Genomic DNA, 25,353 nt, shown 5'->3' with positions numbered 1-25,353 from the left:
AATACCCCTCCTTTTGCATGTTATACTATACTCCACTACTCCGTCATGGAGCTCACACGGAAGAAAGATTCGTTTAAATACAGACAACAGGAACATTTCTTAGTTTTGAGAGAAAGTGGAGCTACCTTACAATGTAAAGGATGTTGCGCCGTCAAAGTATAATGCCTTCTCCCAAACTCCAACCCTTTACCAATTTTATGCTCCTGACATTGGTGTAAAACGCAAGTGAGAGCTTAATGCAATTTTAATGTATTGTGTCGAATACCATTGAGCCTTTTTGGAAGACATAACATACTCTTTACCGAGATAAATTTATATTTAATTAATGACTCTCTTCCAACCTGTCGCCTTGTCTGTGAACTTTCTGTTACCAGTAATTTTTGTACAAAAAAAAGGACAAAAATGAAAATTTCCCACTTCATTCTCATTCTCTTCTATTTCGACAGAAGCACACTCACAACTTATTATCATTTAATTTAAATTCATTATCAACTTTGTGGAAGACAGCAGTAATTATAAATTCAATTTGTTCCAACTTTATACAATTTAGTAATAAGAAAAAAAATGTCCCAGAAGTATTTTTTCAACAATTTCAAGAAAAAAAAACAATTGAAAAACACTCCAAAAATTACAACAATCTCTGTTAAATCATGAACAATTTTATTTTATTTAAAATATATTATTGTATTTTTTCAAAAAAAAAAAACCATTTCGTCATATTTTATTCCATTTCGTCTAATTTTTATCACTATCTAAATCTTAATTTTTATCAAGCAGAAAGAAAGTGTCTAGAAAACAGAGAAATTGTCAGCAAGTTATTGCATCCAAAATTCCACTTCTCATCTCTTTCAGCCTGACACTTAATTTAATTTTATTCCTTTTTTTTAACCCTTATGACCCGAAAATTATTAACAATTTTTCCAGCTCATTTACATTACGGACCAAACTACCCTTAGGCATAGTATGAAGGTGGAACAGTTAAATCACTCAAAACAGCTAACTGATCTTCAGTAAATTTTAACTGATGTGTTGCCCAGTTATCATGGTGTGTCCTTTTAAAATCACCAACTGTCTTTCTTATTGTTGACTACACAGGAAGACAAAAACAAAAAGACACACAATCATGATAATAGCGTCATATAACATACTAAAATAACCATTAGATTTTAGCAAAAATATTGGCAGTATTTTAAATAATTTATTTGTAGGAACAAGAATCACAACAGCCAAAAATTTATTTTAGGGAAGACAACTTGGCTTTTTTCAAATTCTTCGTATTCTCTTGTTTGTTTTTTGAATCTCTAACTTCCAAGTTAGAAAAAAAAATCAAGACTTTGAGTCTTTACAATAGATAGACTTTTTACACCTCTTTAGAGATCAAGAGTTGACTTATATTCACTGGTAAAAATAAAAGGGTCAAATTGACCCTTTTCCAAAGGATGGATCGTATTTGTCTCTTTGAAAGGGTCACCAGGAACCCTTCGAAAGGGTCACGGTTTTGACATCTATTTAATTCCGGAATAAACGAATAAAAAAACAATGAAAAAGTGATCTTTGGTGTTCGCTCAGATGAGAGAAATATGATATCAGTAATAAGTTTACAATAAAACATGATTATTCGTGATAAATGTGCATACTAAATTTCAAGAGATACAAAAGTGAACCTTTCAAAGGGTCAAATACGATCCATCCTTTTGAAAAGGGTCAATTTGACCCTTTTATTTTTACCAGTGTTGAGAAATCATTGGTAATTGCGCGAGAAACGCTCCGCAAACCACGAAAAACTCAAAAACTGCATCGCGAAACTCTAGGAACTAAAAACTCTTGTCAGTTAACTCCTTGCTAAAGATTCTAATTTTAAAAAGTTTCGAACACATTGTTGCCCCGTGTTTCTAAATAAAAAAAAAACTTGAAAAAACATATATTTTCAGTATTTATTAAAATAAAGGAAAAGTGGTGGGTTCGCTCACACATTTATGACTTTCGAAAAATAGAAAATTTTTGTATAACAATTGAAGCAAAACATAACTGTAGAAGATCGCAGGAAAAGTTTTTTCCTAAGACCTTCCTAAAGTCCTATAAAGTTTTTTTTCCTTGAGTCTATCTTCCTTTAACCCTTTAAGGACGATTGGAACACCGGTGTCCCACAAAGAAAATAATTTTTCCTGACTACGTAAAGTTATTTTTTTCCTATGTCTGTACAGAATTGTAAAGTAGAAGGTTGAAGGAATCTAAAATATTTTTTTCAAGTCTCTAGCTATTTTCTATGTAGTAAATATTTAAGCTCAAAAATGGCGAATTTCTAAATTCTGAAATTCATAACTGATTTTATTTATTTTTTATACTTCTAATTTTTTTTAAGAAAAACCCTTTTGGCAATAAAAACTACAATACTCATACGTATTATTTTTCTTTAAAGCGAAAAATATTATTCATTGGTATTGTCAGAAAAATTACTTAAGTTTTTGGGCTATTTTTGTCCCTATCGTTCATAGAAGCACGAAATACACCGAATTAGATTCTGTTGGACTTTCCAAGTTTAGATGTAAGAATTGTTATTGATTATGTTTCCCAGTTTAATTTTTATTGTTGATTTTCAGTCCGTAAAAAGTGTCTCGTCGTTAAAGAGTTAAGGACGAGTGGGTCAAAAATCGGAGGTCAGAAAAAATCATTTTTTCTGGCTGTTTTGAGCAATACACAACTGTGGATGACCGCAGGAAAAATTTAATTTTTGGGTCACCGGTGACCTAACCGTCCTTAAAGGGTTGAAGTCTAGAGACGCCTTAATCAGAAATTGATAGAAATGTAATCTAATCATCATTTTGATCATAATTACGTTAAGCCATCTCTCGACTTGAGTCGTAAGTGTGTCCAGCACCTTACCATGATACAATTCAGATCCACAAACTAGTTTTAAAGCTAAATTGCATCATAGTAAGACTCAGTTTCATTAAAAAGCAGGAAAAACACTAGAATTTCAAAAGTGCCCCAATGCAAAGTTGCCCCACAAGATATCGCACTGAGCTTTCTCTCAGTGACAATTGCCTACCTTCTGGTGCATAAAATATCGCACTGAGCTTTCTCAGTGGAAATTGCCTACCTTCTGGCGCACAAAAATAACTCTTCGAAAGCTCAATCAGCTGGAGTGGAATGACACTATCGAATCGACAGTATCGATAAAGCTATATCTGTTAGATTAAGCGAATGTCGACTTTATACGCATTGTTAAGCCATTCATAGTGACATTTTTAAAAGAATGTGCAACTAATAAATATCTATATCACTTACAGGAAGTGCAGATATCGCTTAAAGTTTTCAAAATCGACAGTCGATACTATCGAAAATAAGTTATCATGTCACCCATGTTTTTTTATTATTGATAAATAAAGTGCTGTCCGTGCAGATTTTCCAAGAGTTTTTTCACACCTTTCACCAAGAATATCTTTAAAAATGCCTAGTGTTACAGTGAAATTGTTTAGTGAATTTAATTTTCATTTTAATAGATTGTGTCTCTATTTTTAATAACAGTTCCACAACACAAATAAGGAGAAGATCTGTTGAGTAAAACCTCCAAAAAACGAAATATTGCTATCAAGAAAACACAAGGAGTACTAAAGTACGATGAAGGTTTTCATAAAGTCTATCTATCATGAATTATATAAAAGAAAACTAAACATTAGTTATTGTAAAGCAACTTCATTAGCAAAACGTTTTTGCATTGTAAAGCAACTGACGATGTTTCCTTAAATTCCTGACAGTATATCATAAAATCCTGCGGTGAGACGAGTTTGATATAATATCTTTTTTAATTTATTTTACATCAACCATTAATATTTACTTGATAGCCGTTTGACTTCTATTAAATTATTGTCATTACCACGTACCTCAAAGCAAGTTCGAAACGTTTCGGAATAAAATAAAAATTCTGCTAGACTTTCTATTTTAGTCGAGACACAAATGGGAGAATTATACAGCTAACTGGGAGATTTTATTCAGACACAAACCTCAAGGGGAGATTTTCTCGCCGGTGCATAGCACGTGGGGTGCATTTTTAAAATACCCTCGTTTAAAAGTTAATTAATATTAGTTTTATATATATATATGCAATGAAAGTTCCAAATATTGTTCACTTTTATAAGATTGAAAGAATTAATTAGTTTAACTAGAATATCTAATATGGAACGTAAATCGTAAAAGAAATTGCAGATTCACTTGATGACTTAAACTCATTCAAAATTCCTTAAAATTTCTTTCTCTCTTGTGAATTTAATAATAATAATAATTCCATTATTAAAATGCCATTATTAATAAAATGTCGCCAATATTTTTGCACAAATCCAATAAAATAAAAGTAGAAATAAAATTGACTCACCGGAATAGGTTGAGGATCATTGAGATGTGCTCCAAGGTGTTCAAAAACATCTGGCACAAAGTCAGGTATATCATAGGGATATGCTGAGATGAAGGCACAGAGTCCCAAAACTCCAGTATGCCTCACACGCACAGCATTTGCCTCCCTCGATTCTGCAATAGATGCCTCCGCTAGGGCCTCAACAGCACAAGTTGCCGGTACAACTCTTCGTGAACTCTTTACCACTTTCGTACGACATTTCTTCTTAAATAACTCCAACAATTTGTCCGTGGCTGGCAAAAAGGAGCAATGGAGCAATCCTCCAAGCACCTGAGCTGCCTTCTCGCGCACTTCTAGCACCGTATCCTCAAGCAGACGCAACACAATTTCCTGCACTGTATCTACCCATTCTAGACGACTCAACACAATTGACATATTGTTAAACACCAACACCTGAAGCACATCCACCACAGCCAATCGAGCTGACCATGAACTCATCCTCGACACATCGTTAATCTTAGCCAGACTAGCCCCCATGCAATCCGGCAGTGTTAGTGCCTGAGACAGCATGGCCAGAAGTGATGTGCAAATCACCTGAAGTTCACTATCTTGCTCACACTTCTCCAGACGACAGGCAAAGGGCAACAATTCAAAATATTCAGGCTGATTGCCATTCGTTGTCCTATTCAGTACACCAATTATCCAATGCGATACTGCAAAATATCACCCATTAATCCACACCAAAAATCCCCTCCTTCCTACCCATCATCTCATGCCAAAGCAAGCACTCACTTGTCTTAAAAAGTCTCACAGCCACTTCAAAATCAGTATCAACTTGTTTGGTCGTCTCATTGGCTCCAGCATCATCCCCAATTCCCTCCTCACTTGATGCTACATGGGAAAAGAAGACAAACACAAAATTTTCAACATCTCCAAATATCACATCAATGCGACATTTGATATTGAACCTTTAATAATATTTGATGAGTGATCGAGAGGAAGAGGACAGAAAGAGAGAGAAAGATAGTGAGGAAGCCAAAAAGGATGAAAGGCAATCAATAATTTTCAACATTTAATCACATTTCCCTGTTTTATTGAATTAAATAGGTCAATAGCTTCAATTGCTTCTTGACTAGAAAATTCATTAACTCACGTTAATATCCATTATGAATTTAATAGATCAAAGACAACTAGGCATCACAGTCTGTGTCAATTTACTGCAATATTGATAGCATTTAATGGCTTTGGAAATTGTTGCAGAGTGAGTGTAGCAAATAAACCTTTATTAAATCTGAGATTCAGTAAACAATATCAAATAATATAAACTGAATTTTCATAATTAAAGCACTTTGAGGATATACCTTTAATTTTCCCAATCGAATGCTGTAATCATAATAGGGGAGGGTGGGGCAGTTTAACGACGGGGCAATTTCAATTTTTGCATATTCTTCTTATCCCTTTGAAAGGAATGGGATAAAACTTTTATGTTATTGAAGAGATAACTAAGACCCATGTTCATAAAAATAATTAATTTCGTAACACTTCTCGTTTGAGTTCTGTAATTGGTTTTATAAAACTGCATCAAAATGAAACTTTTTGTATTGTTTTATTTTCAACAATTTCTGAACTATTGCACTTATCTATCGAAGTAAAACACAATTGTATTAAATTACCAGTGGTTTAATGATTATTATAAGGCATTTAGCGTTGAATGAAATCTAAGATGGTTCTAACAATTTTCATTTGAGTTCGGAAAGTTCGTGAGGGGCAGTTTCATGCAAGCACACGGAGAAGTTTCCAGTGTCTAACAATTTACTTTTTTTAATCAAAATTAACTTAAAATGATAATTGAAAACGTTTTGTAGCTGTTTTTGTCGATAAAGTTCGAAATTATGGAAAGTAGTATTTCCTAAAAGTTCATAAAAAAAATTAAAAAAAAAATCTTTCAGTGTTTTTTTTTAAGTGCTTAAAAATGATGAATTTAATTGTTATAATGTATTTTTTGAATTTTTTCAGCAAGATATTGTAATTTTTATAGTATTATAAAAATTCAGGCTTTAAAATACTATTATAAACCTGTTATACTAAAAATGACATGTTCTAAGGCGATAGAATGGTCCAACAATGTACAGAATTAGCTTAGCACTGCAAAAGACATTTCTTTCGTATAAAAATTTAAAAAAAATATTGCTCAATTAATGATAAATAGACTTGGTAATCTTTGACAATATTTCATTTTCTCTGTATGATCAATTAGTGTTCAAATTCTGTTATAAAGTTCTTGTTCGATTATATTTTTAAGTTGTAGAGTCTTAGAAGACTTCAAAATGGTAATTTTAATCAATTCTGGTATCGCAAGTTTCCTATAAACACGTTTTATCTTTCTCAAAAACTGCCTCATATTTATCTTGAAATTGCCCCGCAATGGGGGACTTTCACACATTCTGCCTTTCAAGTGAAATTAATTTCTCCACAATAGACTAATGAAATTAAAGGATTATTGTTATTATTTTTATTAACCCTAAACCCAACTGTAATTCACAGAATATACAAAGTTTTACTTCTGTTTATCATCTTTTTGCAAAATGGTCCCAAAATCCATTTTGCAATTTAGGGTGAAACTGCCCCACCCTCTCCTGTTACGTTTCACAGAAATTTAACTTCTTTTCGCAAATTTAGATTGAACAACGACAAAACTATTATAGATTTCCATGGGCTACCATTTGGCAGAAAACAGGAATTTCTAGAAACAGATATCGAAAAAGTCAAATTTATCTCTGCTAAATTTCCTCTTGGTATCCTATCATAAAATTGGGACCCGGTCAAAATACCAAAAGCGAAAATACCGAAAAGCCCAAAATCCCGAAAGCCAAAGTCTCGTATAGCTTGAAATCCTAAAAGGATCGAAATCCCAAATACCTAAAATCCCGAACGGGCCAAAATCCCGAATGAACCAAAGTCCCGGAACGGGCCAGAATCCCGAAAGGATCGCAATCCGAAACACGAAAATTCCGATTTTTTTAAAAGTGTCATAGCTACTCCCACGATTTAACACGCGCTTACTGGAGGTAAATGGGCACTTTCCGTGTTTTGGGAAATTACTTCACACATTATTCTATGTACAATTTCATCCTGTGGGAGCAATGCAGATTAACAATTTATTTAAAGGGACAGATAATCCTAACCGGCTTATGTAGGTGAGATTCTTAACGTGAGCTAACTCGGAGTGCATGCAAATTCGATTTGGAGCTGAAGTTGGGAGACGCCATTCAGTTATCTTGAATCAAATTCGTGAAATTATACAAATTTTGTATTTAAACCAAAATATCAAGGATTTGGATGAACTGACAGAAAAGTGATATATGGGTGAAATGTAGACCAGAATGTTCTCTATAATTTTCCCATAGAATATGATCTCATCGATTACTCAGAAGCCAAGATAAGCGAGATTTTTTGTTTCTTAACTTTTTTTTTCATCCAGAGTGCCCCAAGTGTTCATTTGTTGAACTTCAACTATATCAAAGAATTGTTGTATTTTGTGGGACTTTCCATTTAAAACCCTATTTTAAGTGTCTTGGTGGAGTAGAGGCAGTCAAATTGGCATCTGAGTGATTTCAAAGCGTTATTATGGGAAAAATCAATTTTTTCACACTTAAACGGCAAAATCGGAGTGATAGCGTAGTCTGAGTGGAAAATGATGTATGGACGAAATGTAGAGACAAATGTACTCTACAATTATGTCGAAGTAATCATCAAAATCGGTTCAGCGACAGTCGAGATAATTGAGGTTATGTGATATTGAAAATGGTTTTTCGACTGTGGCGCCCCTGGTGTTGGTCCCACGAAGTTCAAATATTCTAGAAAGTTGTAGCATTTGGTGAGATCTTTCGTTTAAGCCCTCATTCATCAAAATCGGTCACATAGAACCGGAGATATGATTTTTTGAATTTTGTGAACTTTGACCCCTCATATCTCCGGTTCTGTTTTAACCACAGCGCACATACGCACCATTTTGGAAACGTCCTAGACTGGACTACAACATACTAAAATTTCATTAACTTGCACAATGCCATTTTTGAGAAAAGTGACTTTGAATTTCGATGAATTTTGACGCTATCACAGCGCCACCTGTGGTGAATTTTTGAACTTCCATCTGAAAGTGCTCATCGAGACGAAACCAAAAATGTAAAATTTATGTCGCTATGTTAATTAGAACCGGAGATAGAGGCCGGTCAATGTTCGAACTTTGACCCCTTATAGCTCGGGTCAGGGGTTTTAGATCGACTTAAGGTTTTTTTTGTTTGATAGGTATAATCAACGGCTACAACATACTAAATTTTCAGCCCGATGCACAATGGAATTTTTGAGTTATTTAACTTATAAGATTTAAAAATTTTCTTTTTAAAAAAAGCGCCCCTAGTGGTGGTTTTATGAACTTGCGATGTTAGAAGGGGAAGTGGCATTTCACGAGAGCTTTCCAAAAAGCCCTCACTTTTTAAATTCTGACAATTAGAACCGGAGTTATGGCCATTTTAAGATATTTTTTTTGGACCCTTATAGCTCGGGTCAGGGGGGTCGGGGGACCTTAAGTTTGGTATTGATGGAAAGCTCTAAGGCCCAGCTATAACATACTAAAATTTGAGTCCGCTGAATGCCATAGGGGCGGAGCTATTGAGAAAACAAAAAAAGGGGGGTCTTCAAAATGGCGGAAGGAGGGGTGGGGGGTGGGGGGTCTATGCACCAAGTTGCAATTTTCACCCGATATATAACCTTTGCCGAAAACCGCAAGTCGATATCTTTTTTAGTTTAGGAGCTATTAAGCTCCAAAGAGCGGCCGGCCGGCCGGCCGGCCGGCCGGGAACGTAACTTAGCCACATATATATTCGGAATCAGGAAGTGGCGAAACACATTTTGGCCAAATTTGAGGTCGATCGGACGACATGAAATTTTGTTAGGATTATAGTAGGTGAGATTGTTAAGAATCTCACCTAATAGGGAATGGACCGGCTTGTGAAAAAATAAACTGGGGGTGAGCCCCAGACTGTTCGCGAGGAGCTGTTTCTAAACACGTCTGCATTGCACGACGATCCGCCAAGAAGAGAGAGAGTTCTTCCTTTCTCTAATTGCATGCCTATTCGTTACTAATAGTCCTATAAGATACTCGCTTGACAGTCGTCTTCACCACCCTCAGAGCTTCTGGTCCTGGGAAGGAGACTATTGTCTCGAAAGAGCTTGAATTTTGCCAAAGCAGAGCCTTTGTTGGTTATGGCGGGTTTTAATGCTTTTACAATCCCATTCAAGATTTTGACTATCCGGGATTTTGATTGTCACCACTTGAGATCACAAGGTCTGAAATTCCATCGCCAAAAAAACACAGCTTTCCTCAAAAATGTTCTAAAAATATGGCTTAATTTCCAAATTTCTGACCAAGCAAAAGATTCTTTAGAAAAATTTTGACTTAATATTAGGGTAAATGATCCATTATATTTTGAAAAAAACAAACAATTTTATTGCTTATAATTTTGGATTTTGAAACATTCAGGAACTTAACTAAACTTTCGGTCTGAATTAAACTGAAAATCAGAGAAAATTATAAATTAAATTTTATTTAGGTGAGCAAAAGATCGTAAAATTAAAACTATACGCAAAAATGTCAAAAATGTACTTTATTTTGCCGTAATATTAAATCAATGGTTTTGTCAGTATTTTTGATAAAAGTTATTATATATAAAAGTTGTTAAATCTGAAAGCTATTTGTCGCGGTGTGAACTAAATTTATAAAATTCAAAAATATTATCTCCGATCCTAATTACACAGAAAAAAATATTTTGTAAAAATGTTCATAAATGTTTGTGAATTCCTATGGGGGAGTTACAAAATGCTCGTGAATCGTATAACCCACAAACAAGTTCGTAAAAGTTTGTACTTTTTTCACAAACATTGTTCGTAACATGATCATTTGACGAACATTTTTTGTACTTTTACAAACATTTGTTCGTAAATGTTCGTAAACACACAAAAAATGTGCGAAAAAAATTTGTCACTTGTTTGTAAATGTTCGTAAAGTGTTCGACAGGAAAACATTCGACAGGAGAGATCTTAATATGATTTATGAATTGATAAAAAAATAGTTAAATATCAATACACATAAAAAAAATAATACAGAAGTTTATAATAATGCCTTATGTGCTGCACACACTTACGATTTAAGTCGAGACACAGATTAACGTAATTATAATCAAAATTATAATTTGATTAAATTCCCATCAGTCTCCCACTAACTAAGCCGCTTTTCGGTTTAAGCCAAGAGACGGATTAGTAAGAAACTGTTGGAAATGCATAATCTAATCATTATTTTGATTACGTTAAACAATATCTCGGCTTAAGTCATAAGTGTATCCACACTGAGAGAAATCCGAAAAAGTTAAAATAACATTCCGGAAATGTTTATTTTACCCTGCAGTATTGATCCGAAATCGGTGTAAATATTATGCTTTTTAGATGTATTAGGGTTTAAAGTTACCCTTTTTCATGTTAATTTTACACTTAAAAAGGTTGTTCACGCAATTTGCGTGAGGTGCTGTATAGGCATACAGTATATATAACGTAAATTGCATGAAAATCCCTCAATAATTCAAAATCACATCAAAACTAAGACAAACCATGCCAAATTTGAGCAAATTTGATTCATTTGATAATCATAATCAAACTTGAAAAATTACAACAAACTTTTTTCAAATGTAACCGCTGCCCGAACAACTGTACTAACAAAAAAGGCCTATAGCGCCAAAATATGTCAATTGTCAATTTGACGTTACAACTTCGTGGACACTCTTTGTGAAAGCAAGTGGTTTTTTCGTCGTCCGTGAAAATTCAAAATAAACCCTAAAATCCACTCAAATAAAGTGTTTTCTAAGAACGTTAATAGAGTGTTGTTACTCCGCGAAAGGAAAACCAAGAGGATTCGCGCAGAGAGCAGGTGGTGCTGGTAAATCCGTCAACATTCCTGATCGCACCATCCCACCAGGAAATTTTTTGATCCATCGGCATCGGATGGAAAGGAAATCATATTTTCCATTTGTGTATTTACAGGCAAATCTGCCCCCCAAAGGTATAAAATTAACATTAAAGAATTTTGATATATTTTTACACCTAAAAAGTGTTAAAATTACGAAGAAAAAAAGTTAATCGCACCCCTATTTTTTTCTCAGTGCATCAATGCTTTCCTCATGAATTTTTGACTTGTAAAGAACTTTACTTTTTCCGAAAAAAAAAATATTGCAAAACTTTCAGGGTAATAACAGCAAAATCATGAGTTCAAAATTATAAGATTAAAACATATTAAAAAAAATAAAGTTAAACTCACCTTGATCCTCATTGGATTCCGTTTTGCTTTTGAGAACAATTTTTGGGTAGTCATTGTAGAGAATCTGGAGCTGAGGTAAAATATCCTGGATGAAGTCCTTCATCCGCGGACACTGAGGCTCATTTCCTCCGGGAAATGTGAGATCAGCCTCAAAGATGTTAATAAGAATACTACCTAGCCTCTCCCGGACATTCTGAAAAGGATGCACAAAATACGGACGCAAATACTCCAACAGCCTCTTAGCAATGGTATTCATTCGCCAGACATGCTGATTGAATGGACCCTGGAGACAATATATTCTGCTGCAGTCAATGAAACTCGTGGATTCTCTCAGAGGATTCTCCAGGAGAACTTCATAGAGCCAAAATTGTCTCATGGGATCAATCATTTCTGCTGCTGTGGCAAAACACGTTCCCCAAAAAGCATCTGTTTCATTTGTCACATGACTCAGTGCCTCACGGATCAGTGGTTGCAGTGTCTCAAAGAGTTTGCGTGCTTTGTCATATGGCCAGTGTTTGGTACCCTTCATCAAACCTGCCATAATTTCTGCAGCACATCTGTGATTACTTTCGCACTCTTTGCCAGCAATAAGACGCGGCAGGTGGCTGAGGAATGAATCAAGGAAAGCATCCCCAAAGGATGAACAGAGACTCTTCATGAGAAAAAATCTTGATCTATTGAATTTATCTTTGCCCTTTTTCTCCTCCAATGACCAAAATGTCACGAGTTTTTCCACATTATCCGGATCCATGAAGAATTTATAAATGACGATTTCTGTGTCATTCATATCGCTTTCAGAACGATCAAGATTGGGTTGTTCAGCACTTGGGGCATAGAGCTGAAAGACTGGCTTCCAGCCAAAATATCCCTGACCACGATGAATAAAACGTGGTTCATCCCAGTCAGCTTGACTCTTGGGTGCTCTTTCGATGTCATACTGCAACCATGCATTGTCCGCACGTAAACCCGGTAGGAGTTTTATCTTGGGTTCCGTGCCGGAGATACTGAAAGGATTGACGGTGATTTTTTTATGCTGTGGCTTCTGCTGTGTCATAATAAAAGTCATTGTGCGTACAGCAATTTTTCTCTCCTCCAGTGAATCATTGATGAGATTATTTACCACATATCTTGCCACAATTTCTGGATACTTGGTTTCCGGATGCACCAAATTGAAAATCATCAAACTGGCCATGAGATTGTAACGCCAGTGCAAAGAATTATCTTTGACTGTTTGCACAATAGCATTGAGAATATTGATGTACTTACACCTATTCTCCCCATTGCGATTCAACAGTTTAACCTGACCCAATCTGATATCCTCCTCGGACAGCGAAACATCCTTTGGGAGTATATCGAGAGCATAGTCAATGCACTTGTTGGGAATTGTAAGTTCAATATTTAATGTGGGAAATTCATTGTTGATAGCATCAATGGCCATATCGAGAAGTTTCACCACCGATGGCTTCTCCGACAATTTTGACTGTAGCAATGACAACCACAATTTCTCCACACACTCCCAATCATGCTTCACTATCAGACGCATCCGTCTCTGTCCGTTGAGGATGTACAGAGCCCCCTTGAAGCTCTCATGGTGCTCATTGGAATCCAATTTCAAGTATCCCACCAATTCATCCAAAATGCACCGATAGGAAAAGGCATAGATGGAAAAGAGACTGAATAGTCGTCCCTGTGCCATTGATCGTATTGTGCTGTAGTTGGATGTTGATAGGGTAAGGAGATTTAACATGATCTCCCGATGTGTTGCCGTAAAACGTGCTCTTCTCAACTCATCACGACAATCTTGCTGCATTAACACCCTCATGGCAGTTACAGCTCTTAAATTTCTCCTATGTAGTGTTAATTTGTAATTCTGAAAATGCTTTGTGGCCATATAATTCTTCATTTGCGTATCGAAAACCGTATTATAGTGCCTACTCATATGCACTTTATCCCAAAGGCTTACAATAGCCCTCAGGGATTTTATATCATCCTCTGAACACTCGAGAATTTTCTTTTGCAATCTCGACAGAGTTTCAATGATAGCCAACCGAACATTACGTCCATCTGGCATGGTTATTACCAAATCATCAAATCCCAGGGTTACATCAGCTGTATACCCATCAATTGACGAATCCACCAACTTCATCGGTTCTTCGGTCTTCCACACAGGCAGAAAATTATTGCACCTTATCAGTGAAGTTACCATAGAAACATCCCTCAAGATCTCATCTCTATCCAATGTAATCTCACCACTAATGTGCTTCTCAAATGCCTCAAGAATTGGCGGTAAATACCGATGAATTAATTTTTCACAAACCTTCCGACAATCTTCATCTGGCATATACCACGCAATCCTATCATGTGGCTTCATCTTTTCACCCCAATGTCTAATTGGCAAAAATTCCGCTAGGGGTTTTGTCACAATTTCCGGGCTACTGAGAATATCTAGCGTTTGCAATGTTCCTACATTGCTCATTATATTCAAAATCATACTTCCAGCCTTTTTATTGGCCAATTTGCACTTAAACCGGCTCACTTGATCAATAATCGGAATAATATCATCGATATAGTGAACAAATTGACGCGGATCACCTCTCATTGTATTCATCAGCAATATCAAATAGTACTGCACTTCATCACTCTGCTTCTCAACACCAGCAATATCTTCATGATCACTAAAGTACTTCTGCAGTGTCTCAATCAAATAAGGCACAATGGATCGTAGAAAAAAGTCTCCGCTAACACGTGACATCACCCTCACCAAACATCCCGCCAACAAACCAGCGACTTTTGGCTCAAACAAATGAGACTTTATGAACAATTCAACCTTCCGGGCAGCTGATTTCTTAATCTCCTCCGAACACTGCGCCAAAATCCCATGAGCACTAGATTGAATAAGAGCTTCAGCTACAGCTTCCATCTTTGATCTTATATTATCCGAATCCGATTGTTCCATCCTTATAGATTCCACCGAACTCGAATCAATCAAAATGAAAATCTTCTCTAGGAATTGCAAAACAAAATCCCCTAGATCAGCCGATTGTTCACATATCAATCTCTCCTCTTCCGTAAGATCATTGTAGTACAAACAAGCCTTACTGCAATCGACAATGGGCACCATAAGAGCAAAAGATGTGAGAAATTGGAGGACAACTGATGTCTTTTTGAAATCATTGGGATCAATTCCCGGCAGTGTAGCCATTAAAATGGGTATCACATGGGTACGACCCTCAGTATAGCCATTATGTCCAGACACCAAAGGTCTGGCTACACTCACAAAACACTGCAGAGCAGCTGTTAATTTATGGGGTTCAGTTAGAGAATCCAACGTTGCATAGACCCTCTCAATAACACCCGGAATGATGAGTTCTGGTCTCAAATCCGCCAACAACTTAAACACCTTACCCACATCATTTGATCCAACCCGAGAGTACATCATCTGAAAAGCCACGGGCTTCATACTGACCACAAAAGCCGTCACACAATCCTCCGTCAATCTATGCTCCTCCGGAACCTTACGCATCCACGATGGCTTTCTATATCTCTCAGAAATTAATCTCCCCTCAAAATACTTCACCAACTGCACAAGAATATCACTGAGATAGTGTACCCATTTGCCAGAATTCGCTGGATGCAGATAAGATTCAATAGTCCCCATAAATTTATCCAAATACTTCTGTCCCGTGGATTTTGGTCCCAATATCGAAACAATCCACATTGACACTGACGATGCCCACAAAGTCTGACTCCTGCTACTTCCGATATTTTTATACACTACCGGCAAATCAACAGATCTCAGAATTCGCGAAAACATCACCGGAAGATAGGGTTCCCATTCAATTCGCCCAATATTGTGACTTGCCGTTGATGCTATCAAATTCATAATGTCCACATTCCACGATGGATTGTGATACATATTCCACAATTTCATAAAATCCTCCAACCACAATTCATGTCCCTCATACGGATTCAAAAAGATTCCCAGCAAATCAAAAACAACACAATCTTTGCCCGTATCCAGCGGCTCCAGCTGCGGATACAGCTCATCGAGAATCTCCCTGGTGGAATTCTTGGGAAAGTAGTAGGCACAACACTGGATAACATACTGTAGATTTGATTCCAGAGACCTAAAAGTGATTTTTAAGTTGGTTTGAGAAATTGAAAAAAAAGAAAGAAAGAAAAATCCCAATGAACCAATGACTTAGAAATAGATGTGAAAGTTACACACTCCGACACCAATTTTGAACCACTAAATACCGTCCAGAAAGCAGAAGCATATATCCCACCCACCAAATGACACTGAAAATGATCATCTAAATAGGAAATTATTTTTTTGGACTGCCTCAAACACAAAAAAGCCTTCCAACTAAGTTTTCATGTAGGGTGAAAGGAACGTCTATTGACACTTTAAGAACTCGTGTCAGCACCTATTGACACCCTACTCTGTACCATTTGGGATATGAAATTTGAACATCTCTGTTTATAGTAAAAGGTATATTACAGAAAAAACGTTATATTACTTATATTTTACTAGATACATTAAATAATTTTCAACATTTTGACAAAAGTGTCAATAGGGGTTGCCTGTCGAACAGACGTTCCTCCGACCCTACTTTATCTAGTAGAAAAAAATCGTAGAAGCTTTTAATTAACTTTTAGAATAAGTTCAAAATTAATTTATATCAAATTTAGTTATAACTTTAACACTCTATACTTCTTTCTAAAAACGGAAGATTGTATTTTAAACAAAAGTCAAATTGAAAATCTAATCTGCGTAAAATTAATTTTGATAACTTATACGGGGAACTCGGTATTAGTAAACATGGGCAGTTGTAAACACAGTTAAGATTCTTAACAATCTCACCTACTATAATCCTACCGGGGATCTCAGTGGCGGAATTGGCAAGACCGTTGGGTCTTAGGCGGTGAGATCTCTGGCTCGACTTTCACCGTTGTCAGTTCGAGTTCTGCCCGATGCAAATAACTGAATGCCAGGACAGAACATTTTCACAAGGAATAAAACGCAATAATATGCACCGCCCCTGCCCAAAAACCTCTGAGAACACAGAAAGAAGCATCCACATCGCGGGGAAGGGGCTCCTGGGCGGTCTAAACTAGATTTAGCGCAATCCTCCAATACGGGATATACGACTTTGCCGCATAATTACATTGTAAAAAGGGGTGACAAAGCGTCCCAGGCTTTGCGAAATGCTCGAACTCGTGACTTAAATGCTATATACCTCAAAAGTACTTTAGCATCATTTACCATTTACCGGTTCTCAACCGATTTGAACCGATTCATAAATCTCTCAAAAGATCCCCCAAAATAGTTTTAAAAGTAATAGGATTGATTTTCAGATAAAAATTTTTTATCGGTTATTAACCGGTTCATTATCGATTCAAAACCGATTGGAACCGGTTTAGTTTTGTCGGAAATTCCAAGACCTTTCCAACGACCCCAAACATGACCCCATTTGCTTGATAAATGCGCACTCTAGTGTCTTTTTAACCTTTGAACCTTGAAAACCCGTTATTAGGAATAATGCAACGGTATTTTCGTATATGGACGAAATGTTCGCCTAGATAATCTCTAAAACGTCTAAAACCCATCCAAAAATCGCACGACGTGTTTTCGAGCAATCCCAAAAAACCTAGTTTTGGACAGGGGGGTGACATTAGCTCTGAAAAATGCGACCAGTTTTAGTGTAATTTTTCCCCTGTTTTCGTACACGTTTCACGAGATATCTCCAAAACTACGTAGATTGCCAATTTAGGGTTTTCAGTTGCCTCTTCGTTATTAAATTGGCTTAGTTATTAAATTGTTATTAAATTAGTTATTATATTGGCTTAGTATTTTTTCCTAATTCATTCTATAATGACATAAAACAGATAATAAACTCAAAAAATTTTTCGGCTCGTTAGAAACATATGGGAAACATAGGAGTTTTGGAGGAGAAGGGAACGGGTGGGGGAAAAAGAGGGGCATGTTAACGATCCTTGGGTCGACTTATGGGGGGGTCCCCCGAAGGTCCCAAGTCTCTATCTCTAACCGTTTGACGCTAACGCAGCGCCACCTGTGGTGACTTTTTGAACTTCCATCTGAAAGTGCTCATCGAGACGAAACCAAAAAGGTAAAATTTAGGTCGATATGTTTATTAGAACCGGAGATAGAGGCCGGTCAATATTCGAACTTTGACCCCTTATAGCTCGGGTCAGGGGTTATGGATCGACTTAAGTATTTTTTTTTTGTTTGATAGGTATAATCAGCGGCTACAACATACTAAAATTTCAGCCCGATGCACAATGGAATTTTTGAGTTATTTAATTTAGAAAATTGAAAAATCTTTTTAAAAATAGCGCCCCTAGCGATGGTTTTATGAACTTGCGATGTTAAAAGGGGAAGTGGCTTTTCACGAGAGCTTTCCAAAACGCCCTCACTTTTAAAATTCTGACAATTAGAACCGGAGTTATGACCATTTTAAGAATTCTTTTTTGGACCCTTATAGCTAGGGTCAGGGGGGTCAGGGGACCTTAAGTTTAGTATTGATGGAAAGCCTTAAGGCCCAGCTATAACATACTAAAATTTGAACCCGATCGATGCCATAGGGGCTGAGCTATTGAGAAAACAAAAAAAGGGTGGTATTCAAAATGGTGGAAGGAGGGGTGGGGGGTGGGGGGTCAATGCACCAAGTTGCAATTTTCACCCGATATATAACCTTTACCGAAAACCGCAAGTCGATATCTCTTTTAGTTTAGGAGCTATTAAGCTCCAAAGAACGGCCGGCCGGCCGGGAACGTAACTTAGCCCCCCATATATTCGTGATCAGGAAGTGGCGAAATACATTTTGGCCAAGTTTGAGGTCGATCGGACGACATGAAATTTTGTTAGGATCATAGTAGGTGAGATTATTAAGAATCTCACCTAATATTCTAACGCCAAAAAGAAGTTAGGGTAAGTGCTCATAATTTTGGACATGGTGCTCATAAGCATCAATGTTGTAAGTTTAGAGTGCGATATTTTCAATACCAATTGATTTTTTTGTTACTCTCTTTTCAGAAGGGTTGTTTAGACTCTAGGCAAGCTGTTTATTGTCTTTGTTTTTACTAAAATTAGTCTTCATACGTTTAAAAATGAATTGATAGAGGTGAATTTGACTCTAATTTTGGACATCTTGGTTGTAAATTTGGACACCTTTTCTGTATATTTGGACAGCTAATCTGCCTCAATAGGATGCCCATTGTTGTCCATTTCAAGAACCTATCTTACCAAGTTTTCTTCCTGTTTATGAGAAGGACTCGTAGAAAGTCATAAATAGCCCGGAAACTTTTGAATGATATTAAAGTGAGTTAACTTCGGTACTCCAAGTACGCGCGGATTCGCGCATTCCCTGGCCTTTCCGGGAGCTTTTCAAGGCTTTTCTCACTACATCTCGTTCATAGAAATGATGCTTTAGTGTCCAATTTTAGCCTCAAACTGTCCAAAATTATGAGCACTTCCCTATTATACTTTTCATTTTTTATTATACTGTCCTACCGTATAATACTGCTCGAATTCACAAGATCAAGCACATTGCGAAGTTTTCTTTGCCTGATTACAAGTGCTACCGTCTCAAACATTCTATTAAAAATGTAAAATATAAGACTAGGGGAAGGTTTTGCACTTTCGTAATGTTGCAGCTTCGTAAAAGTTGATTTTTTTCCAAGTTACTAAATGAATTTCATCCATGGACATATAATCTAAAAGCTAGTCCTACATCTCACATTTCCTGACAAACTTGGAAGCCTAGGCCTTTTTTCCTGGGTCCAAAAGGTAAACATAAAAAATGGGCCTAAAATCGTAATTCTGATGTGTAATATTTTATACATTTTTGCACACTGCAAGTGTCTTTTCTAAAAAGCAACTATTCCAAGTTATAGAGGGTTTATTAGGGTTAATATTTACCGTGAAAATCTTTTGCTTGAAGGGGGTCGTTTTTGTGGGTGGAAAATTCATAAAAAGTACCACTCTTGCAGCTCAGAAAAATTGAATTTTGCAGCTTCGTAAAAACATCTGTCAAAATTACTGACCACCGAATTTGAGAATTCCTCACTGTTTTGGGTCACACTGTTCACGCCGCGCGGGATATTTGACTCATCAGATATTCCACTGAATAAATTCACAAGAAAATTTTGGGATATTAAACAATTTTCACTAAAATCTCGAAGGAAAACACGCACTTCCCCATCAAAATAAGACTTCATCAGATGTTTTTATTTCACTTCTGTCAAATTCAACATTAAGCCTGAATCTGCTTATGGTAAGTGTGATTCTTTCATTGCCCATGTGGTGTGTTTTGAGAATTTTTGATTCAATTTGCTTTGTTTTCAAGCGGAATTTTTCACATTTTACCTTAAATTAAGCACTGGTAATTCTATGAATCACTGATGTTCAAAAAATGTTCTGTAAAACATATTCGAGACGTTAAAGAAAAAACAAGGATTACAATAGGTGTGATTACTACTTTCTGATTTGTGCAGTGATGAAACTAGACTGCTTATGGTAGATATGATTCTTTAATTGCCACTTCGATGTATTTTGAGTATTTCTCATTCAATTTTCCTTGTTTTAAAGTGGAACTTCCCACATTTCACTTTAAATTTGTGGCTGGTCATTTTTGAAATCAGTTACGTCCGAAATATGTTCTGTAAGACCCATTGGAGGTGTTAGAGAAAAATTGAGAATTACATTAGGTGTGATTATGAGAGAATCATATCTAACCAAGCTCTTAACTGACTGTCAGAATGCAGAAAAAATGGTTTTCCGGGTGTCAAAAAACATGTGTTATAAAAATAGCTTAAAATTGATTTTATTAATGCGTGATACCTCTTACAAATGGTGAAAGGTGAAAACAAGTAGATGAAAGTTCCATCTAAGTAGTGATGCCCAAATTTTTGTGTCCAGTGTAATGTTTTAGGGGAAAATGAGGCCTACAGAGGTGGGAAAAAGTGGTACGAAGCTGAGTTAACCAGGGCACCTTCGTAAAAAATGCCGCTACATTTTCATTTTCCTGTAGAATAAAATCCAAGGACTTCCAGGAATTTTGTGAGGCAGAATTATGAACCCAATAAGTAAGAGATTTTTTTGATATAGTCATATAATTGATTCGGTGTGTGTGGCATTCAGTAAAAAATCTTAAATCTTGGACTCCTTTATTAATACGAACCTTCAAAACCTTCCCCTACTAAAGTTTACAGCGCTATACAACGTTAATTTATCTCTTATTTTAAATAAGAATCAGAATTTCGAGGCCTGAATTCAGCTGTTTTGCACAAATTTATTTCTTAAAAAACATTTCATTAAAAAAAATTAATTGTTCATCAAATCTATAAAAGCGTAATTTCTAGAAACAGCATACAATAATAAAAAAAACTTTTTTATCGCTTTTATATGTTCACCGTGTACACCGATAGTGAATATTTTTAATTACAGCCTTATGAAAGTCTAATGAAATGAAAATAAATACCGCTTTAGGTAAAATTGCGTAATTCCCAGAATGTTCGCGAACAAATTGTAAAATCTTTTAATGAATCATTCCCTTTAGGTAAATTAATATTTTTTCTACTGGTCTTAATATTCAAATTATGTAAGAAAGACTATATTCTGAATATTTATTTATTGTATAAATGTTCTTCTGGAAGTTGTCTCTGAAGTTATTCTCGAGAGTTAGCAATGAAAGACTAAACTTTGTGTCCAAGACAGTCAAACAACGCAAAAACTTTCCCCAGGGGAAATATATAGAATGAAATAATGAACAGAATTAAATGAGATGATCATCTTTCCTATTTTTTTTGTTTACACACAACACAAAAAAACAATATCTCTTTTACGTGTTTTTGTTATCCAAAAGAGGTGTCGGATCAAAACCATATTGCTGTGCCAATGAGGCAATCATCGACATTTGTGTACTTTCTCCTGACTTTCTATCTTTCTTCCTACAATAACAGTGGTCGCAAACAAAATATCTTATATGGAATTTATGCAAGAAAGAATTGTGATTGTCTGGTACTTACGAATAGAAGCGATACATAATGCCTTTATTGCAATTCTTGTTCAATATTATTTTACTGAGGTGATAGAGAGGTCGCCAGTCCACTTGCAAATCATCTGGTGATATCAGGTGAGGTTTTCTAGGGTAAAGTAAAGAATATGGAAACCATAAACACCATGATAATTTATTCTTTTTTTTCTTTTTTGTGGCAAAAAAAAAGAATAATAATGCAACTTACGCAAATAGTTGTGTAAGTAAGACACAGAACTTTCCCAATTTTGTTGTCTCTAGATATGGAATGCAAATCATTTCGAGGAAGAGCTTTATGAATTTTACATGATCTTTCTTGGAGAATTTTAATCCATACATTTTTATGTACCTGTTTTTTTTTTGGAGGGAAAAAACGGAAAAATATAAATTGAAAAGGTTATTTTTTAGCGGGAAATTTAAATTTTTAATTAAACGGCCAAGAAAAGCGCCATCTCACAGGATAATAGAAAATTAGAGGGTGCCCCTGGAAATGTCAGTATTTTCCACACGGGAATCCTCTATCCTTCTCTTTCGCTCTCTCCACGAGAGAAATATCATCACAAGTAAGTTTTCCCGAGGAAAAATCACTCTAATCCCAAACACCCCATTCACACCAGTCTCAAACTTACGCCATCAACTTGGACGTGTAGATCCCAACGGCCGGATTCATTTCTCTCAAGGCTACAGCCTTGCCCAGGCAAGTCTTTATTTCATGCAGCATCTTCTGTGACTCCTCATCCAACTTATCTGCATATGGCAGGTGTTTGTTGCACCAGATTTCACTCTGGGGCTTAAATCCCAGTTTTGCCTGCCTCTCCATCTGCTTGGAATCCATTGAATCCACACTTTCGTCACTTGAGTCATCCATTTCGGGGGTCCCCTTAATTTTTCTAGCCCACGGTCACTTCGAAACACAACTCACATCTGCCCCTTCGAGAAAATCCCAAATTTCACTCACTTTTCACACACTGTCTACACAATCACAATGTTCAGTGCAATCTGTACACCCACCTGAACACACTGAGTGAAAATTTAAAACTTTTTCGTCACAATTCGTGGCACAAAATCACACAATAAATTTCATTGATTTTTTCCCGTAGTCATCAATATGACGAATGACATTTCAGTTTTTTCTCTTTGTTTTGAGGTTAAAGCAGGCCCTTTTTTGCGTGAAGCGCCTCTATCGTGAATTTTGCAAAACTACACTGCCCAGAGGGAATATTTTTGGCGGGAGATTGATTTCTCTTTTAATTTCCCTAGTTTTTTAAATTAAAAATGAATATTCTGCGGAGACTGGCCAGTGTGAAATTGTGTCCTACACTCCGTCGAGGATGGATGCAGACTGCGCTGATGTCCAGTGAAAGAGGTGAGGACAAAAAAGACGCTAAAAATAGATTTTCGCGCGCAATTTATCTCTTTCATTTTTGTAATTTTAACAAGAGATTCATTCTCGAGAGAGCACAAAGAAAATCTAAACATTTTCTTAATTTCTGAAAAGAATAAGAAATTTAATTAAATAGAAAATTTCCTTCATGGATTAGTCGACGTCACGGCAAGTCCTGAGGATGCTCTGATGGGCAGCATAAAGTACTCCACGGACACTGTGGAGCTTTTCGATGTGGTGGCCAGGCAGAAGAAAGAAATGCAATCGACCCATGTGATGCAGACACTCAAGACACTCTTTGTGCTGCAGAAGAATGGAAAGTCTGTGTTCTCGGTCAGACAAGAAATTCATCATAGAGAATAAAACTAAGGAAGCCTTGGTCTATTTTCAGCTCTCGACTGAGCACCGAAGAAATTCTGAAGCACCCTGAATTTGAGAATCTCTGCAGATGCCTGAGAAGTCATTCGAGGGGCATTGAGCTCAATGACATCATTGATGCCCTCAAAGTATTGATTTTCCTTCGAGTTCCTACAAGCAGTGAGATTGTCCACATCCTCTTCAACCTGCTACGTCACCAAATCAATGACATCGAGCTGGGGCAGATGGTTTTCCTGGATTTTCTGCTGGATCGCTGCCAGAAAACTCCATTGGTTGAGGCTTTCAGGATGTCCCTACCAATGCTCTTCCAGATCAGTGTGGGCACCAAACTTGACCATGAGAATGTTCCTGAACTGGCTGACCTCCTGGCTTTTGCCGTCAAGCATGAGTGTTCTGACAAGAGTATCCAGAATGTTGTGAGTGCTTTGACACTCCACGGTGACAATATCCATTTGGATCAGGCAAAGAGTATCATTTGGTCTCTCTGCGATCTCCGGAGGTTTCATCCATCTCACGAAAGACTCCTGCAAAACTGCCTGAACGTCCTCGTGAAAAATATTCAGCAGCTGAAATTCCTAGACATCGAAAGCACTCTCAGCAAAATCTCCTACAAAATCCTTCACAGACATCCCAGTTTCTACAGGGAGGATTTCTTCGAGAAGACCATCGATGTGGCCATCGAGAGGGACATCCCATTCAATCTAGCTGTCTATTGCTTCAAGAAATTCAACAGGATCAGCTACACAAGTGACAGACTCCTCGAAGTTGTGGCTAAGAAGTTCACAAATGTAGAAGATGCTTCGCCATCCATCATCTTCACCCTCGTGTCAGCCTTTTCCCTGGCCAATTACACTCCCATGAATTGGGATGTCATGAGCCAGTCCATAGCAAAGAGCAAACTCCTCAGCAATCCTACCAATAACCTTCCCTGGCTCAAATTTGTCCTGGAATTCATTTCTCTGGGTTCCTTTAGTGAAAATCTGCTCAGCAAAATTTTCTCAGATGACTTCCTCACAGCCTTCCTGGCCAGAGACAATCCTACCCTCGATTACTTGCAACTTTTGAGCTTATACCAAATCATTTCTATCCTACATCCAAATTACTCCGGACCACTCCCTGATACCAAGTACATCGATCGAGCCATAGAGATTCTCAGGAAGAAGGAACCATCTCCCCTCGGGGAATCCCTGAAATGCGCCTTTGGGGAGGACTTTGTGGTAAATAGAACAGTAACCCAGCATGGACATCTTATTGATCATCTGATAGCTTTTGACGAGGAAGGCAACCCACTGCCAATTGCCCGAGGTATTACAGAAGAATATCCACAATTTGAGCAATTCTCCAGAAAAGGCAGGAAACTCGTGGTTGTCGTTCCCCTGACAAACACCTGCTACAGCATCAATACATCCCGCCTCAAAGGAGTCATACAGACTTGGGTAGACACTCTAACAGCCATCGGACTCAAACCTCTACCCATCAACATTGATTCCTGGTCTCAATTCCCAGACCACGAAAAAATCCCATACCTTGAAAGAGAAGTCCGGCATTGTGTCCAGTAGAACAATCATGAATCCCATGAATCATTAAAATTAGAAGATTAAGATTACAATAAAATGAAGCTTTAGTACAGAAATCCAATTGATTTATTTTTTCTCGCGTAAGGATTTGCTTCTGAATCAGATTTTCTTTTTGGTTGTCACAGAGCTTTAGTACAAGTCGTGCAAATCACTTCCGAAATAATGTTTCACGTACTCTGGGAATCAGAGGATCTACATCCAAATAATTTTGCATGTTATTAAAATAAAACTTCAAAGGA

The 25,353-nt window shown here is 36.7% G+C and overlaps 2 protein-coding genes across 3 annotated transcripts; one reads left to right on the top strand and one right to left on the bottom strand.

Annotated features, from left to right (window-relative positions):
* Positions 1–641: 641 nt before the first annotated feature.
* LOC129804567 (proteasome activator complex subunit 4B-like) lies at positions 642–22,907 on the bottom strand. Of its 2 annotated transcripts, XM_055851965.1 has the most exons (8): positions 22,405–22,907; positions 21,984–22,124; positions 21,768–21,884; positions 21,585–21,689; positions 11,718–15,844; positions 5,144–5,242; positions 4,373–5,064; positions 642–1,087 (listed from the first exon to the last, which is right to left on the bottom strand). In XM_055851965.1, the coding sequence occupies exons 1-8, from the start codon at positions 22,641–22,643 to the stop codon at positions 953–955; spliced, it is 5,655 nt and encodes a 1,884-aa protein (XP_055707940.1). In that variant the 5' UTR covers positions 22,644–22,907; the 3' UTR covers positions 642–952. The 2 variants fall into 2 exon arrangements, with proteins under 2 accessions (XP_055707940.1, XP_055707950.1); XM_055851975.1 differs by lacking the exon at positions 21,585–21,689.
* Positions 22,277–25,170, top strand: LOC129804898 (uncharacterized). The gene is made up of 4 exons (XM_055852659.1): positions 22,277–22,338; positions 23,036–23,141; positions 23,317–23,479; positions 23,551–25,170. The coding sequence occupies exons 2-4, from the start codon at positions 23,051–23,053 to the stop codon at positions 25,094–25,096; spliced, it is 1,800 nt and encodes a 599-aa protein (XP_055708634.1). The 5' UTR covers positions 22,277–22,338; positions 23,036–23,050; the 3' UTR covers positions 25,097–25,170.
* The last annotated feature ends 183 nt before the right edge of the window (positions 25,171–25,353 follow it).

Source organism: Phlebotomus papatasi, chromosome 1 (assembly GCF_024763615.1).
Source record: "Phlebotomus papatasi isolate M1 chromosome 1, Ppap_2.1, whole genome shotgun sequence".
NCBI classification, from domain to species: domain Eukaryota; kingdom Metazoa; phylum Arthropoda; class Insecta; order Diptera; family Psychodidae; genus Phlebotomus; species Phlebotomus papatasi.
The sequence above is the reverse complement of the archived record's forward strand: the minus strand, read 5'-3'. Positions and strand labels throughout refer to the sequence as shown.